This window comes from Anarrhichthys ocellatus, unplaced genomic scaffold (genome assembly GCF_004355925.1).
Source record: "Anarrhichthys ocellatus isolate YVR2014 unplaced genomic scaffold, GSC_Weel_1.0 scaffold4, whole genome shotgun sequence".
In the NCBI taxonomy this organism is placed as follows: Eukaryota; Metazoa; Chordata; class Actinopteri; order Perciformes; family Anarhichadidae; genus Anarrhichthys; species Anarrhichthys ocellatus.
The window spans coordinates 10,237,732-10,253,247 of NW_022280034.1; the positions used below are offsets into that span (position 1 = coordinate 10,237,732).

A 15,516-nucleotide genomic window follows, 5' to 3' on the forward strand; every position below is an offset into this window, starting at 1 on the left:
CAAACGGAGCGCAGCCACTTTGACACCTGTGGACCGGTTGGCCTTTGCCGGGGAAAAAAAGGCAAACGTGTTTCTGAAGATCTGAGCTGCAGTTAATCCCTCTCCGCCCCGCAACCAGACACAGATGATCACTCTTGGGTCAGTTTCTGCCTTTCAAACCCTCCCTTTGCCCAGTCAACAGGTGGTAGGGTCCTCAGGCTCTCCTCTCTTGTAGCAGCTAAAATATGTCCAGCGCAAATAAACACATTCACAGTTCCGTCAAGTGGTGGGAAGAAACCGTGGCATGTTAGCAGCTGCCTTCTCTGGCAAACCCTGTAAAACACTGTTGGGTTACCGGGGTTTTTCCCTAAAGTGTAATTCTTGTCTTTTCTTGATAAGCCTGGACAATTACAGCTATCTTGTTACAGTCGAGTCACTCTATTTGCTTAAGTCATTTTGCACTAGCCTGCGCCTGTTTTTCAAAGAAGTGCATCGAAAATAAGGAAAAGGAACAGAACGTTCACCTCGCAGTTTCATGGTTTGTGGTATTTTTGGCAGCATGTCAGTAGATGAGACAGGAAATTAAACTTTTTCTGCACTCAGAATTGTTTTGTTCTGGACAGAGAATGTCCAATTTGACGCGAAACCAATCATTCACAACCCGGAGGACTGCTCAAGAAGATGTAAAAGTCTTACATTTGTTTTGATATGCCACTGATGTGTTTGTCTGGCTGGATTGCTGTGAAATGTTAAGTATGTGTTTATTACTCAAAGAACAAATGTGTGTTTATTTAGTAGCCACAGTTTGGTTAGATTCACTGTTGTTTATGCTGTTGAGCCGGAGGCTGTGTTTGGACTACACTGACGCACTGTGCCTCTCACTCACTACCCGTTTCCCTCAAATCCTCCACTTCACTTCTCACTCTCTGATATCTTGCCCTCTCCCTGTCATCCTCTTTAACGTCTTGTAAAGCTCTCTCAGAAGGCTTTGGACTGACACGCCAGCTCTTGTATTAAACAGCTCTTTAAACCAAAAAGAAAAAAAGAAAAAAGCCTCGCGTTGTTTAAGGGGGCTTGAATAAATTGCCTAGAACCAGCAAAAGTCGTAAAGCCTTGCCAAAGCGAGGTGACCGGAGCATTGCTTATTGCTGTTGGCATTTGTTGGTGGGAATCAACTGAACTTTTGGGAAGTGATGATGAAACAGCAGAGCGTGTGTCACCAGACAGGCACCGAGCAGAGCCGAGAGAGAAGGACACAGTGTGCCTTTCTGGGTCTCCCGACAGTCTTGCACCAAATGCATTACCCCATCCCCTACTTGTCACCTGGCGCCTTCACATTATTTCTCTCATTCACACAAGTTATTTCTCTCGTTCACACAAACATACAGTGTTTCTCCTTGCGGTGTTCGGGGAATCCGAAGCACAGAAGCCGAACAGGAAAGGGCCACCTCACACCCCCGAAGTCTTTAGCCAGACATTCAGACCTAATGCATATCTGTTCATATTACAAGATGTAATCCAGTACCCTGCGGAGACTCATTATATCTGAGGAATCAGCCAGTGTCTTATGTGTGTGTGTGCCATTTTGGCAAACATGTTAAATGAATCAACATTTAATAAACTTTCTCCCTCCCTTCTTTCTGATATCACAACCCTCCCTGCACCCCCCTTCACACCTGTCCCCCACCCCCAGCCTGTGACTGCCACCCTGTGGGCGCAGCAGGCAAGACGTGCAACCAGACCACAGGCCAGTGCCCCTGCAAGGACGGCGTCACCGGCATCACCTGCAACCGCTGCGCCAAGGGCTACCAGCAGAGCCGCTCCCCCGTGGCCCCCTGCATCAGTGAGTGACTCAACTGCACACACATCTAGCAGTCACTGCATGACACTGTCTTCAGCTTGGTAATTTAATCATCTTGGCAGTGATTCACTGCACAAAATTGTTAAACAATGACAAGGCTTAATACATACAATAAAGAAGTGAACTACACTAAAAGCAGCACATACTCAAACCAGTGAGATTACAGAGTATAATTGAAAGCACACTTCCCTATAGCCTAAAGTCATTCTGGCCCTCTGACAGGCACACCCAACCCAGACTCTGCACTGCATATATACAGGACATGTGTTCTCTGGGTTTGCATTGCCACCGAAAATGCAATGATCATTTTTTATAGAGAACAGCCCAAAACATGTGTGCAAACAAGTGCCCAGATGTAAAGTCAGGCAAAACTCAAACGTGATCTTTTTACGAGAGCTGGTGTGAGAACTCAAGAAATGTTTTTTGTTGTTCCACTTGCTGTCAATGATGTATAGTGTGTGTGTGTGTGTGTGTGTGTGTGTGTGTGTGTGTGTGTGTGTGTGTGTAATCTAGTTGCAGTAGTTTGCATGTCGACTACATCAGGTTTTTAATTTCCTGTGACAAACGTGTGCCTGTGGGTTATGAAATTTGCCAGCGGTCCCGGTACATGCAGGCGTGCGTAATAGAGGGCAACTTTCCACCGCACTGTGTGCCAAGGCAGTACGATCGCACATTGCACACACTCACGAGACAACCTCCACCAAAGCAAACCGTGCCGCCCAGTGCCGTACCCGAGCCCCGCCACACTGTGCCACATGGTGCCGTGTTGTTTTCCCTCACATGCAGCTCCAGTAGCAGATGGCGGATGGGCGAGAAGGAGAAAACAACTGTGGTCATGGATGGCAGACCCCATTTATTTGAGTGGCACTGAACCATCCCAGTGAGAACAAGTAGAATTGCGTATGTGCATTTAAGTACATGCGCTCATTTGGATCCCATTACGAATAGCATTAATGCCAACTGTGTGTGTCAATATGGCCTCATGGTGGGCATCGTACCTCCTATTGAGGCTCCTGGATCCTGAGACAGAACTAAGCCCATTAAGCAGCCAATTAGTATGATGGCAGCAACCCTCATCTGAATGATCCTTTCATCATCTGTCTGTCTTCACAAGATGTGGCCATGAGGGCACACAGGCTCAAAGTGGCTTCTAGCAGCTGCGCCTGCCTCCGCAAAGCCCAGTGCCCTTGTTTGTTTTTGTTGGCGGGGTGTCCATAATTTCAGAGACAACTGCAGCCTCCTCCCCTCCCCCGTTCCCTGCCGCCAACACACTCCCACTCGCTTGGTTCAAACCCTCAACCTCCAAATCCAATCAAAAGCAGATCCTCCGGGTGGATTCTAAGCCTGCGTCCCAGTAACTCTGTTTACGGTAAAAGCAGAGGGCCCGTTGTTAGCATTAGCATTTGTATTGGAAAGTTGAATACGGTTAGAAGAGAAGTCCTGGAGGAATTCCATGAGGCACTTTTTAGAGTAGCCAGCGGGCACAGCGAGGGTGGGCTGCATCTGTCTCAAGACGATCCAACCAAGATTGCCCCCTTGCCATCTGTCCATCTGTCTGTACATGCTTGCATGGGGATTACACAGCAGCGTTAACCCAGCATCTGTTATGGGAGGACGAGGACTAATCTAGTGCAGCCACCTTTCCATTTTAATCAGTGTGCCTCAGATGTATCAAGTGTGCCGACTGTGAATGGATTGACTTCTCCAAACTGGATTACTGGGTGCAGTTGTGGTGCGTCTGCTGAGTTTGGCTCAGACTTGGTACTCTGACCTCCATTTTTTTCAAACGTCTCAGGATCTTTCAATGTATTCCTTAAACATGACAGTGAAACCACCACATTAGTCCGTGGACTGCACGGTTTATTTGAGCCCGTCTTCCCTCACACCACCAATAACTTACAAGTATCTCTCTCAGTGTTCATCTAGCATGTCTGTCTGCAATGTCTTGTGTGTTTTTATGTGTGTACTTGACAAATGTCACAAGCCTGCAGTAAGACAAACCGTGTTCTACTTCTCAATACTAAGCTTACCCTCTTCATTTTGTTGTGGGTTTATCTATTTATTCACAAAACTTCCCATACCAACCCTTTTACTAATGAATTCAGACATACTTTGTTTCTTTGACCACACATGCACTCTCAGCGGGCATACGGCCAAATCATTTGACCGTAACTAATATATGGATTTACATTTAACCAGCAAAATAAGTTTGTATTTCTTGTGCGTTTCAGAAATCCCAGTGGTCAACCCCACAGCTGCGGTGAGCAGCACAGAGGAACCAGCAGGTTAGTATTCGCCCTCGCCCATAAGCACCACTGCTTTATGGGAGGAACAAAAACATGTTTTTTAATATTCCTGGACTTGAGTTTTAACGTGTGGAATAAATATTAATGAAGGGTGGGTCCGCTCTTTTGAAGTTCGGCAAATAAAAGGAGTGCACTGGGACCTGCAGAATTTTTCCATTGTCTTAAAAAAAACCTGTGTCCTTGGCACGGTTTTCCCCCCAACCGCTAACCTTAAGTTGGTGGAGCCTCACTGTGCTCAAAGTATAGCTGCAGCTGAGAGCCAAGGCCAGCAGATAGGCAGCAGAAGTGATTAGTTAAAGTTTTAGCCGGGAGATTTAGTGGAAGGGAGAGTTTTGAGGCGTGAAAAGAGTTGTTGGCAAGTGGCTGGGGGGAAATTTGTTCAGTCTCTCCCTCTAACTGTCCAATTTACGCTCCGGTCAATTACCCTCCCTTTATTTTTCATTCTGCGGCTGTTTGATTTGAATGGTGGTGTTGATTTGGAAACGTTGATTCATTGGTGGGTTTATAACATATATCATCACTCAGGCGGCAGATCACGCCCCCCACGTTGCCACAGATACTTTACTGAGCTAGTCAAAGCATATCGTTGTATTGTTCAAAAACAGTTTGAGGGCTAATGATGTCTTTAATGGCTGATGCTGACTTCATTTCACAGGAAAATATTCAAGCTGAAGGCAGTCAATGAACATTGCATACAGTTACTATACCTATTAAATCAAATGTTATAGATTAAATGGTTTTTATTAAAGGAAAGGTTTGACTTTTGGGAATTAACTTATTTGCTTTCTTGCCAAAAGTTAAATGAGAAGGTCTATACCACTCATGTTTATGCGGAGGATGTTGTAAATTAGGTTAGTTAAGCACAAAGACTGGAAGCCGATATAATCCAAAAGATTGTTTGTACAAATTAGTGTTAGTCAGATATTTTTCTTTTATTTAGTTTTAGTCCTGCGTCAAATGTCCTTTTCAGTTTTTATCATATCAACCAAATCCTGTTTGTCTTTTTGTAAAGTTTTATTTGACTAAAAGTCTGTGCATTTAAGCTTTAATTTAGTCAATGAAAACTGTTTACATTTGAGTCTTTTTTTAATTATCGGTTTCTATTCTCGCCAAAATATCACCTTGTCTCTTTCTCCCAAGCCCCGTTGTTGTCGTTGATAACGTTAAGTGAGCAAGCCAGTTACTCTGAGTCCTCCTGAACATGCTCAGTGTGCTCTGCCACTGTAGTCCTCATATGGCTCACAAAGAACAGGAAACAGAACTATAACTATAGTTTTCGTTAACAAAATGAACACGTATTAAACAAAGGAGAGACAACAGATTGGTACATTTGGACAAAGCCAGGTGAGCTGCTAAGCCAGCTGGGCCCGCTGGCTCCAGCTGCATGTTTAACGCACATGAAAGCAATTCTGATCCTCTCCTCAGACTCTCAAGGAATATGTCTAAATATTTCCTTAAAGGTGAATATAAATCAATAATCATAATTTCCTCACATTTGCAGCTTCTTTTCTCATTTGCGACTCGTATTACTTGGGCCTTTGAGCCTTTTTGAAAAACAAAAAAATGCACAGTCCAGCTCTTTCTTGTTTTTACTTTCTTGTGTCTACTTCCCTGGGAAAATGTTTCGGGGTCTCAGAACAAAAGAGTTGTTGATCGGCAATTCACCTCAGGCTCTATACCAAGCACACCAGAGCATTTCCCCCCCCCCGCCATCTTTCTCCTTCCTAAACTACCATAGAACGAGCTTCAACATCAGAAACCCAAGGCCCCAGAAAGTTTTTGTGTAAGGGGCGGTGGGTGCAATTTGTCCTTGTCATGGCACAGTGAGCGGGGCTCAAAGGAACGAGGGCATCGAGAGCCCCGGAGCCAATTGTGAGTATTTTCAGTGGGCCGGTCTTCTGGGTCAGTGGCCGTTTCACCGAGAGCTTTTCCAGGTGAACAGCCAGCAGTGAGTGACTCTTCATGGGAAAACACACACTGTCTCCCAGCCAGCGTTTTACCAATGATACCTTTAGGCCAGCCACTGTATACCACACACACACACACACACACACACACGCGCACAATGGCAGTGATCTAATGAAATCCATGCACAGCTCATACGAAAGCTTGCCTGTCACAGTTGCATGCACACTTACATGATAATGATCTGCACATGAAACCAGACGCTCACATATAATGAAAAAGACCTTAAGCAAGCTATGATATTTATCATCATTTATTTAAAGTATGTGAGAAATGTACTATACACACACACACACACACACACACAAAATCACACACAAATCCATCCACACGTACACCTCTGCACCCGTCCACATCTACACCTTCACTCATCGTTTTTTTAAATCACCCTGTATGGAGGTTATTGGAAGCTGCCATCTGCTCCCTCTTTCTCCCTTTCCTTCCTTGTTTCTCCTCTTTCTGGCTAATAAAATCTCCAGCACTCTGATATACAGCCAAGCCTCCTGGACATTTTTATGGGCTCCTTGGTTCCCCCGTTTCTTTCTCCTCCTTCCATTGCTCCATCCGTCCTTCCTTAAAAAACGAACGACGCAACACCCCTTCTCTCATGCAACCCCAGAAAGCGTAATTTCTCTCTCTCACGACCGTTTTCTTTAATTGGCGCATTTTACGTCCGGCAATTTTATTTGGTTTGCTTTGGGAAGCAACACGACTGAATGGTTTTCCTGTTGAAGGCAATGAGACGCCCGACCGCGGATACCAGTCCAGTCACCAGCATGTGGTTTTTCAGTTTCATTGAAACAAGTGAGCAGCATGGTCAGCTGTTCGTGTCCCCTCACTAAAACTGACCGGAACTATATGTTGAGATATGACCCTTCTGGCATTCTCCACATTTTCAGTCTATCATTTTCATTTTTTCTTTTAACTTTGTGATCTTCTCATAGTTTTGTAATTGAAATAAGTGGATTCAAAATCCGACGGTTCATTAAATCCAGTGGCATCCAGTCCCGTACAGCAGAGCGTTGCTAATGATCAACAGTGTCTCTTTCTTTCTTGTCACCGCTCCAGTAGCAGTAGTTACCATGAGAACAATTTAAAAACACAACACAGAGCTATACATTGTATCAAGGATACTTGTTATTGATTGCTAAAATGAGCACTTTTGAAAGTTAATTTAGTTCAGCCTGTCTTTGTTCTCCATTCCCCTCTGCTCTCAGCTCATGGAAAACACATTTCGTGATCACAGAGAAGCAAAGCTTTTAACGTCGAGATGACAAAATATATATTTCAAGATCGCAAAAGAAACAAACTAGGAGAAATAATAACATGCATGTGTTCTATCTGATTATCTCCAACTCTCTCGGGGCATAGACGGTGTTGTACAGAGTCATTTTTCAACATCAATTTATAAATAAATTCAAAAATGATTGTCATTTGTTATTCACGTTGAAGGTAAAGTTTGTGCGATAGAGTGTAGAGATGTGAGGCTGCAGCCAGAGACAATGTTGCTTCAAGTCCCATACTGAGATAGGTCACTGAGGTCCATTTTAACTGTCACAATCTTAATTATAACACCTCATCCCTGGTGCTATGAATGGTCAATGGAGGTCATCGGTCCAATGTGTGGTCTCAGTCGTCACACTGGCAGCCAAGGTCTATTCACATCCATCCAACCATGACCTGCTTCCACCTCGCTCTGTCTTTACTCAAGACCCCCGAAAACATGTCAAACTAAACACTTTTACTACTCTGGTATGTTTCAACCGGCTGTTGCAGCGGTTTGATGTGGGATTTGTCAGAAGTAGTATTTTAGCACACAAAAACCAAACCAAGCCCAATGTTATCCAACCTGCTCCAGTCTCTCCGTCCAGTCGGTGAATGTAGGTTCAAATATGATCCAAAAAACGTAGATGTGCATGTGCAGAATCGAGCACAGAGGGGTTTATTTTGATGATTTTCAGTGTGCGTATTGGCGGTTTCACAGCACATTACAGTTTAGGGGGTTTTGTCACACTAACTTTGCATTGCAGATGTGGTGGTGCTGCCCCAAAAGCACCACATAATACACTATGAAACCTACATTGCAAGACTATGACGATTCAAATTTCAAGTGTGTAAGTGTCCCATTATGTGTGTGTAATATGAGTGTCAGTAAGTGTTGTGAAGTTGCAGCCTGAGTTAAAGGAGTGAGTGACGGTTGCCCATGTCTTTTAGCAGATTGTGAGTCCTATTGTAAACCAGTGAAGGGCAACCTGAAGATCAACATGAAAAAATACTGCAAAAAGGATTATGGTAAGAGAGGAGGATTAAATATCAACCATAATTAATAAATGTGCTGTGTTTGGAGTATTGGCCTGACTGTGTTTTCATGAATGTGTCCTCAGCGGTGCAAGTGAACGTGCTGGACATGGAGACTGTTGGGGACTGGGCGAAGTTCTCGGTTAATTTGGTGTCTGTGTACAAGAGCCGCGGCGAGCCCTTGAAGCGAGGCGACAACATCCTGTGGGTGCACATGAAGGACCTGGCCTGCAAATGTCCCAAGATCCAGATGAGCAAGCGATTCTTGGTGATGGGCGGCAGCGACGGCGGAACGGGCACAGGGACGGGTCCGGGGGTTGGTCCTGGCGGTGGAGCCACCAGTCCAGGGGCGGAGCACGTGGGCCTAATGGCTGATAAGAACAGCCTGGTGATCCAGTGGAGGGACGTTTGGACGAGACGCCTGAGGAAGTTCCAGCGCAAAGAGAAGAAGGGGAAGTGCAGCAAAGCGTGATTGGAAAGCGGCGTTCCTCCCCACCGCTCCCTCCATCGCCCACCTTCATGAACCCTTTACCCCACCATCTCCCTCTCCTCCCCCTGTCGTCCCCCATCACGGGAACACTGCACATTAGAAAGACTGCATGTACCCTACCTGTTTTAAGGACCACGTTTTGTGTATATTGTATAATTATTTTCCTTTTTTTATTTTTCAAGGTGTGTCTTTGTTATGTCAGTTGTCTTTTTTTTGTCTAATTGGTTTGCCTTAAAAAGGGACCATTAAAAAGGGTATGAAGTGTAGACAAAAGCAGACGCCATTCCCTCCCTCGATGACGACGGCAGAAATGTCCACTCGTCCCCTGACTACGACCCCCTAACCCTCGGCCTCCTCTTACCGTCAACACTGACTGTCTTCTGCCACTTTGTTTGACATTTACCACACTTCACACACTTCTCTGAGGATTTTATTCAACAGTGTTTGTCACTGACGGATTTCAGTAACAAGACAAGCTGCACATCCTCAGCTTGTCCTCCTCACGTTTCATTGTTGAAACGACTTGGATCAGCAATTCAATCAACTTTTGCTGTTAAAATGTTCCTAAAAAAATGGGGCCTACTTGCTTTAGGTCTCAGCAGTAACTTCTACGGACTGTACCTATGAAACTCTTGTCCCGTGAGGAACCAAGGGCTCCCTTTGCCGGGACATTTTCCACAGCAAACCTCAGTCTCAACACCACTGCTGTTGCCATCAGACAGCCCTCACAGAACAAACTGCGCTGGTGTAAGCTCTTATATCTGCAAGTGTTTGATGCCACTGCTCATAGTAGAGTTTATATTCTTTGTGTGGCTACTTTTATCTCATCCATCCATATCCCAGCCCTGTCCTTATTTGAGATATATCTTTTTGTTTCATTTTAGGCAGAACAAACCCTGTTAGCATGTGTGAGTCACATTCCAGGCCCCCGGGACTGTGCCTCTTCACCACTAGTCCCTCTCATGAGTGATTCATAAAGTCATGCATCACCATCATGACTCATTGCTTGTCACTTTTTCTGGAAGAAAGATTAAATGGTGTGGACAAATGGCTGGAATTTCAGAACAATACCAATATTTCCAAGGAGACCTTTTTGCTTTATGGATAATGTCTTCCCCGAGGCGATGTCCTTCCAGATGTTGCTGTGTGGCCAGTCTCATTTGTTTGTATTTAAATGTCTGAACACTTTTCGGATGCGTCCAGTGACTGGCAGACTTTTGTTTGTCGAAATAAGAGATTGAAACAAGAGTTCCTTTTCATGCAGTAAAAAGAAAACAAAGTGGGATAAACAACATAATCGTGTTTTTCTCTAGTGTATTTTGACAAAATGAATGAGCCTGGAACGTTTTTAGTGCTCACTGATTGTATTATGACATGAGAGGATCATATTTCATTCCTCATGTGCTTTGTTATGTTTGTGGTTTTTGCTGGTCCATCAAAAACCTTACAGTGAGCAGTGAAGAACTAAACTAAAATGAACATTGAGATCCAAAGGAAAACTTCCCAAGTTATCTTCCCCCACTTGCCTACCCTGACACAGTCCCTGTCATCCTTTGCCAAATAAGCATAGTCCGTTTTTAAATTCAATTAAGAGACTATGGAATTCAGGACCAACAAAAACCACAGAGAGAGCCGTCTGGTTGCTCTCAAGCTTTTTATCTGCCTCTTGCTGTTATTTCATTTTGTAAAGCACATTACAATGTATTTAAATAGAGTACAAGATAAACACACAGATTCAAGGGGCACGTCAAGCTAGCGCAGCGGTGAGTGTGCGGACAGGCATGTCATGCTAGCGAGTGGTTACGCTCCTCTGGCTGCGGCGGTATGTTTGGTTTGTCATCCTTCCAAAAGTGTCTCTCCTCTGCTCTCTTCTCTGTGTCAGCCACCACCCTCCCCAAACTCCCTTTTTAACCCATTTTGCATGTTGTGTATTCGGTGTCTTAGATAAGTGACGGCACAGAACGAGGCTGCCAAAGCTCCTCAGTGGTGTACTGTACTGCACTGTAGCTCTTGTTTTCACGTCTTCCGGGAATGTACGTCAAACTGTGAAGAACAACACTTGCACAGGTGTATGGTCTGATTGTAAGTGTTTATGAAATAATGTCACCAAGCTTAAGAATGTGGACACCATGACAGTTGATGCCATTATAAACTCTGAAGGATGTTGTGGATATTCATGCTTATCTGTCTGTCTCATTGTGATATTTTGATTTTTTAATCCGAAAAAGAAAAAAGACATAACCAATGTGAGATATCATCGTGTTTTCTGGTGTGAGACAAAAGAGCAAAGGTGGTCAAAAAGAGGATGGCGCCATGCCCAGGACCCAATTCCCACCGTTGGAATTTAGCAAAAATGCAGAACCAAACAGTCAATTATTTGTGTGTTGGCTGTCCGCGGCGGCCCGTCAGACAGGTGGTGTTACAGTAGCACCAGTCTCCTCGTCGCGGTATGCGAGTACGGTGTGACACTTTATGATTGATGGTCAACGTACGTGCCAGTGAGGCCTCTTTGGTGCTGAACTCCTTAAGCGACCAACACGCATTCGGAGGAATTGTGGTGTCCTTAAATCTGGACTTTCTCCCGCGTAGAATCGCACAAAAAAAGAAATCCTCCTTTCCATGGCTCTCCTTTTCTCAAGTGCCCACCCTGATTGTTGGGATAAAGATGAGAGGTAAGAGTGGCCAGATGTTGTTTGGGGGGTGGAAGCATAGTCTTGTGAAAGCTATTTAGTGAGCCTCATAGGGAGAGCCGTCCTGTTGTTTTACGTTAACAAGCCCAGCAGATTGGCAGTGGATCTGAGGCCATAACTGCTTTGCTTTGTTTCCCCCCCCCCCTTCACAGCATTTATAGCATTCACAGGTGTGTGTATATGTGAGTTTGTGTGTGTGTGTGTGTGTGTGTGTGTGTGTCTAATTAACCTTACCCATGTAAACAAGTGACGCGCACATGAAACGAAGGTGCAGAGCGGTGAGAGAGCTCTCATTTGAAGTCGAAACCTTTTTGGGGGCACACAGCTTCTCAGTTTTGCCACTTTTTAATGTTTGTATTGACGAGTGTGAACAGCCTATGATGAAGAGTTTTCACCTACTTTTCCCATTTCTTCCCTGGTTCACTTCCATCTTGTTCAATAAGTCTTGACACATTTTTTTGATGTTGTAAATATGTACCGAACGGCCTCTGCCGATCATGTTGTCTTTTGTGAAGCGTCACTTGGCCTTGGATGACTCACGTGTATGGATGTACAAACCAGATGATGTTATATGGATGTGGAAACCAGAAACATATGCTTTTGTGATCACGGCCAGAAGATATGGTTCAGATATTACACAGAATGTATTCCTTTTTTTTCGGTTTTATGTTTGTTTCCAGATAACCGCCCAATTGTAAATGACTTTGAGGAGAATGGAGTGCAAATGTGACGCGGGCTGATCGGACGCTCTCCGTTTCCCATGAGAGGCACAGACACAACAACCCACCACTCTCGGTCACATTCATTTCCTGGGAATAATGGTTCACTCACGCAGAAATTGTCAACCTACCTTTTCTTGGTGAACTGGTGATTCTTCCCTCAGTTCAGTCCTGCTCTTCACTTCTGTTTTATCAAAGTCTTCCTTGTACATTTTTCCTCTGAGGCAATGAACCACTGACTTTTTAATCTAAATGATAAAAAATAAATTATTAGTTAATGAGCTGTGTGTTGTGCTGATCATCTGTCTCTTTAATTACAGTCATTAGCCTGAGCTGCGTAAATGATGTCAAATTGATATGCGTTTGTGTGTGTTTCCCACTGGAAAGTATGCTCGCATACAGTGGGCACTGCACTGGTGTGTTTCCACTCACACCGGGGTCTGAAGGGGGAGACGACTGGGGAGAGCGGCTCCCCTCCTCTACGAACATAGCAAGAGCTAAAGCTCTGTAAATAAACAGGCAGGCACACACACACACACACACACACACACACACACACACACACACACACACACACACACTCACTTGAATGTGTACCTTACCTCTGAGGAAACCCAACTCCAGAGTCAGATCCAAAGCAGGAAACTCCTTACTCTCTTTCTCTCCCCCACTCTCTCACCTACAGTCTCCTCTCTCCTGGTCTCCCCGCCCTCTAACCAAACAGGCCAGCTCCATCCATCCTCCTGAAGGTAAATTACAGGAAAGCGACCATTTATCATCACTCTCCCCAGGCGTGGCCATCGAGGCTTTGAGAATAGCGGTAGCTGAGATGGTCTGGACACACACACACACCAAAACCATGACACATGTCTCTGCATCAAGCACATCCATCCAGGACATCCTGGCCTGCGGTCAGCTTGCTTGCCTTTCTATCTTCCTTTGTCTCCGTCGTTCACTCAGTGTGTGTTAGAACTGCACCTTTTCTGCTTATTTTGCCACAAACTGAACTTTTGAACTGGTCTTTCCATCCCCAAAGTCTCTCAAGCCAGTAGGCCACCTTCCTATCCCTTAAATGTATAAAAAGGATGTGTAAGACAGCGTACTGTTTCGGTTGTGAGTATGCCTCTGCACTAGTATATCAAAATCAACAACGAGATTTTAAACCAAGTTTAAAAATAATAGAATTGAACGGTATCCCTTCCAATGTTATGCCCTGCACCACGTTTGTTATTCATTGTTCTGCTTGTGTTTCCTGAAGTTGCAATGCATTGTGCATATTACACCTTGATAAATGTACATTTGCACACTGTATAAAGAGTTGAGGGACTTTCTCAGTTATAGCTATAATGAAATGGATAAAGACAGGGTCATAGTGATTATTGTCACTTACCTACACTGTGTAGAATGATAACTCAGAGATGAGATCTTCAAGTGTGTTTGGGGAAACCACTTGCGGAGCAAACTGGAGCTCTAGGGAGTGACTGGTCTGAGAGAGAGAGAGAGAGAGAGAGAGAGAGAGAGAGAGAGAGAGAGAGATGCTGCTTAGAGCGCTGGAAAAGAGCAAAGAGGATCTGGCCAAATACTGTCCGTTCTTCCCCCTCCCTATCCTAATATACACTCGCACACACATCCATCCCCACAAACACACACCACCCAGCGGTAGACGAGGGGGGCTTACCAATTGTGCTTTCATAAGCTGCCAAAGCGGCTTCATTGGCTTTAAATGGAGCCTCATTACCACTGTGCTTCAAAGCTCAACAACGGCATTTTCCAGCATGGGGTCTGTTTCCTAAATCTCCCTAATGCTTTACTTTTTGCCACATTCACGACTTTCCATTCTAATGATCTCTATGACTTATTTCCCCCCTTTTTTTTAATTTCCCCCCAATCTCGGTGCCCTTGGAGACAGCGAAAGCATGTGTGAATATCTGAATGTATCTGTGAACACTCATGTAGGCTTGTCTGGGAGTGTGTGTGTGTGTGGGGGGGGTCACCAAGCACTAACCCCCACTGAAAACCGCAAAAGAAATGTGGCGAGAAATCTGTGTGGACCAAGATCATAAATATTCAGTGGTGAAGGTCCGATCTCTTTCTCTCGCTCTCTGCTGCATGTCTTTTCTCTGAGTGAAACCAGCTGTCGACTGAAGAGACACCACTCCCTCTGGATCTGACAACATGCGTGACAATGACCACACCGCCGCTCGCACATCTGTCACCCTTCAATCTCTCCATCACTCCATTTTCCATTTCAATTCAAAAAGAGCACATTTCATATGCCTCCAAAAGGGAAATGTCTTCTTCTCACTTAACTCTTAAATGGGCCAATCGCATCCATGATACTCGTGGACAGTTTTCCACACACAGAAGCACACTGTCGAGGATTGTTAGGGACTGCTGTCGCACAAAACTGGGATTCAGGGTTCCTTTGTTGGCCTTTTTTATTGGAGAAACAAACTTTATTGGGCCAGTGAGTGATTGAAAATGAGTGAGGAATAGGGGGTAATTTAAAACCAGTGTGGTCCCTGATAGGAGCATTGTGCAGCACAAGCCTGCTCCTAATCCGCCCCTCAGCTTTGTGTTTGATTGGGTACTGTTGAAAGTGGGGATGAGTCTGCCTCTTCAAAGCCTGTAACATAAGAGGAATGTGTGTGTATGTGTGTGTGTGTGTGTGTGTGTGCTGCCCATGTATTAAGGTGATCACAAAAAGCGGATTGTGTGCAGATGGACAAATAGAAATTACACTGGTACATTTTGTGTAAGCTCTTTGTGAGTCGCCTCACTTATTACGGCACATTTTAATAGCTTTGCTTCAAGAATTACAATCCATGGCTTTAGGGCTGAGTAATTATCAAGCTTTTTACTTCAATGTGAGCACGAACACTTTTAATGATGTATAATAAAACACTTTCAATATGCTGCAGTGTTGTGTTTGGCCCGAGAACGCTCTATCGCTTCGTGGTGGGCTACTTCGGGATCAAGGCTGGCTCAGGCATTTGGCTTTGGGATGAAAGTTGGATACAAAAATCAGAGAGCATCGTGGCTTTGATTTTGCCATGGTTTTATGAGAGTGGAATGTCAAAAAGATAATTCTCATCGTCGCACTCTTTAAAAGTTGGACTGCGTGACAGATGGAGAGGACTTTGCGCCCACTGGGTTAGATCCATTGTAAAGGGTCAATTAATCATCTTTACAGGATGTACGCTCCATC

At 44.6% G+C, this 15,516-nt stretch overlaps 1 protein-coding gene across 2 annotated transcripts in view; it reads left to right on the plus strand.

Annotated features, from left to right (window-relative positions):
• ntn2 (netrin 2) overlaps positions 1–12,844 on the plus strand; it is a 29,145-nt gene extending 16,301 nt beyond the window's left edge. The window contains exons 3-6 of one of the 2 annotated variants that reach the window (XM_031843834.1): positions 1,673–1,822; positions 4,072–4,125; positions 8,326–8,403; positions 8,496–12,844. In XM_031843834.1, coding sequence (XP_031699694.1) covers positions 1,673–1,822; positions 4,072–4,125; positions 8,326–8,403; positions 8,496–8,881 — 668 coding nt within the window. In that variant the 3' untranslated portion in view covers positions 8,882–12,844. The remainder of the gene's footprint in view (positions 1–1,672; positions 1,823–4,071; positions 4,126–8,325; positions 8,404–8,495) is intronic. The other variant, XM_031843833.1, reaches the window with a different exon arrangement.
• The last annotated feature ends 2,672 nt before the right edge of the window (positions 12,845–15,516 follow it).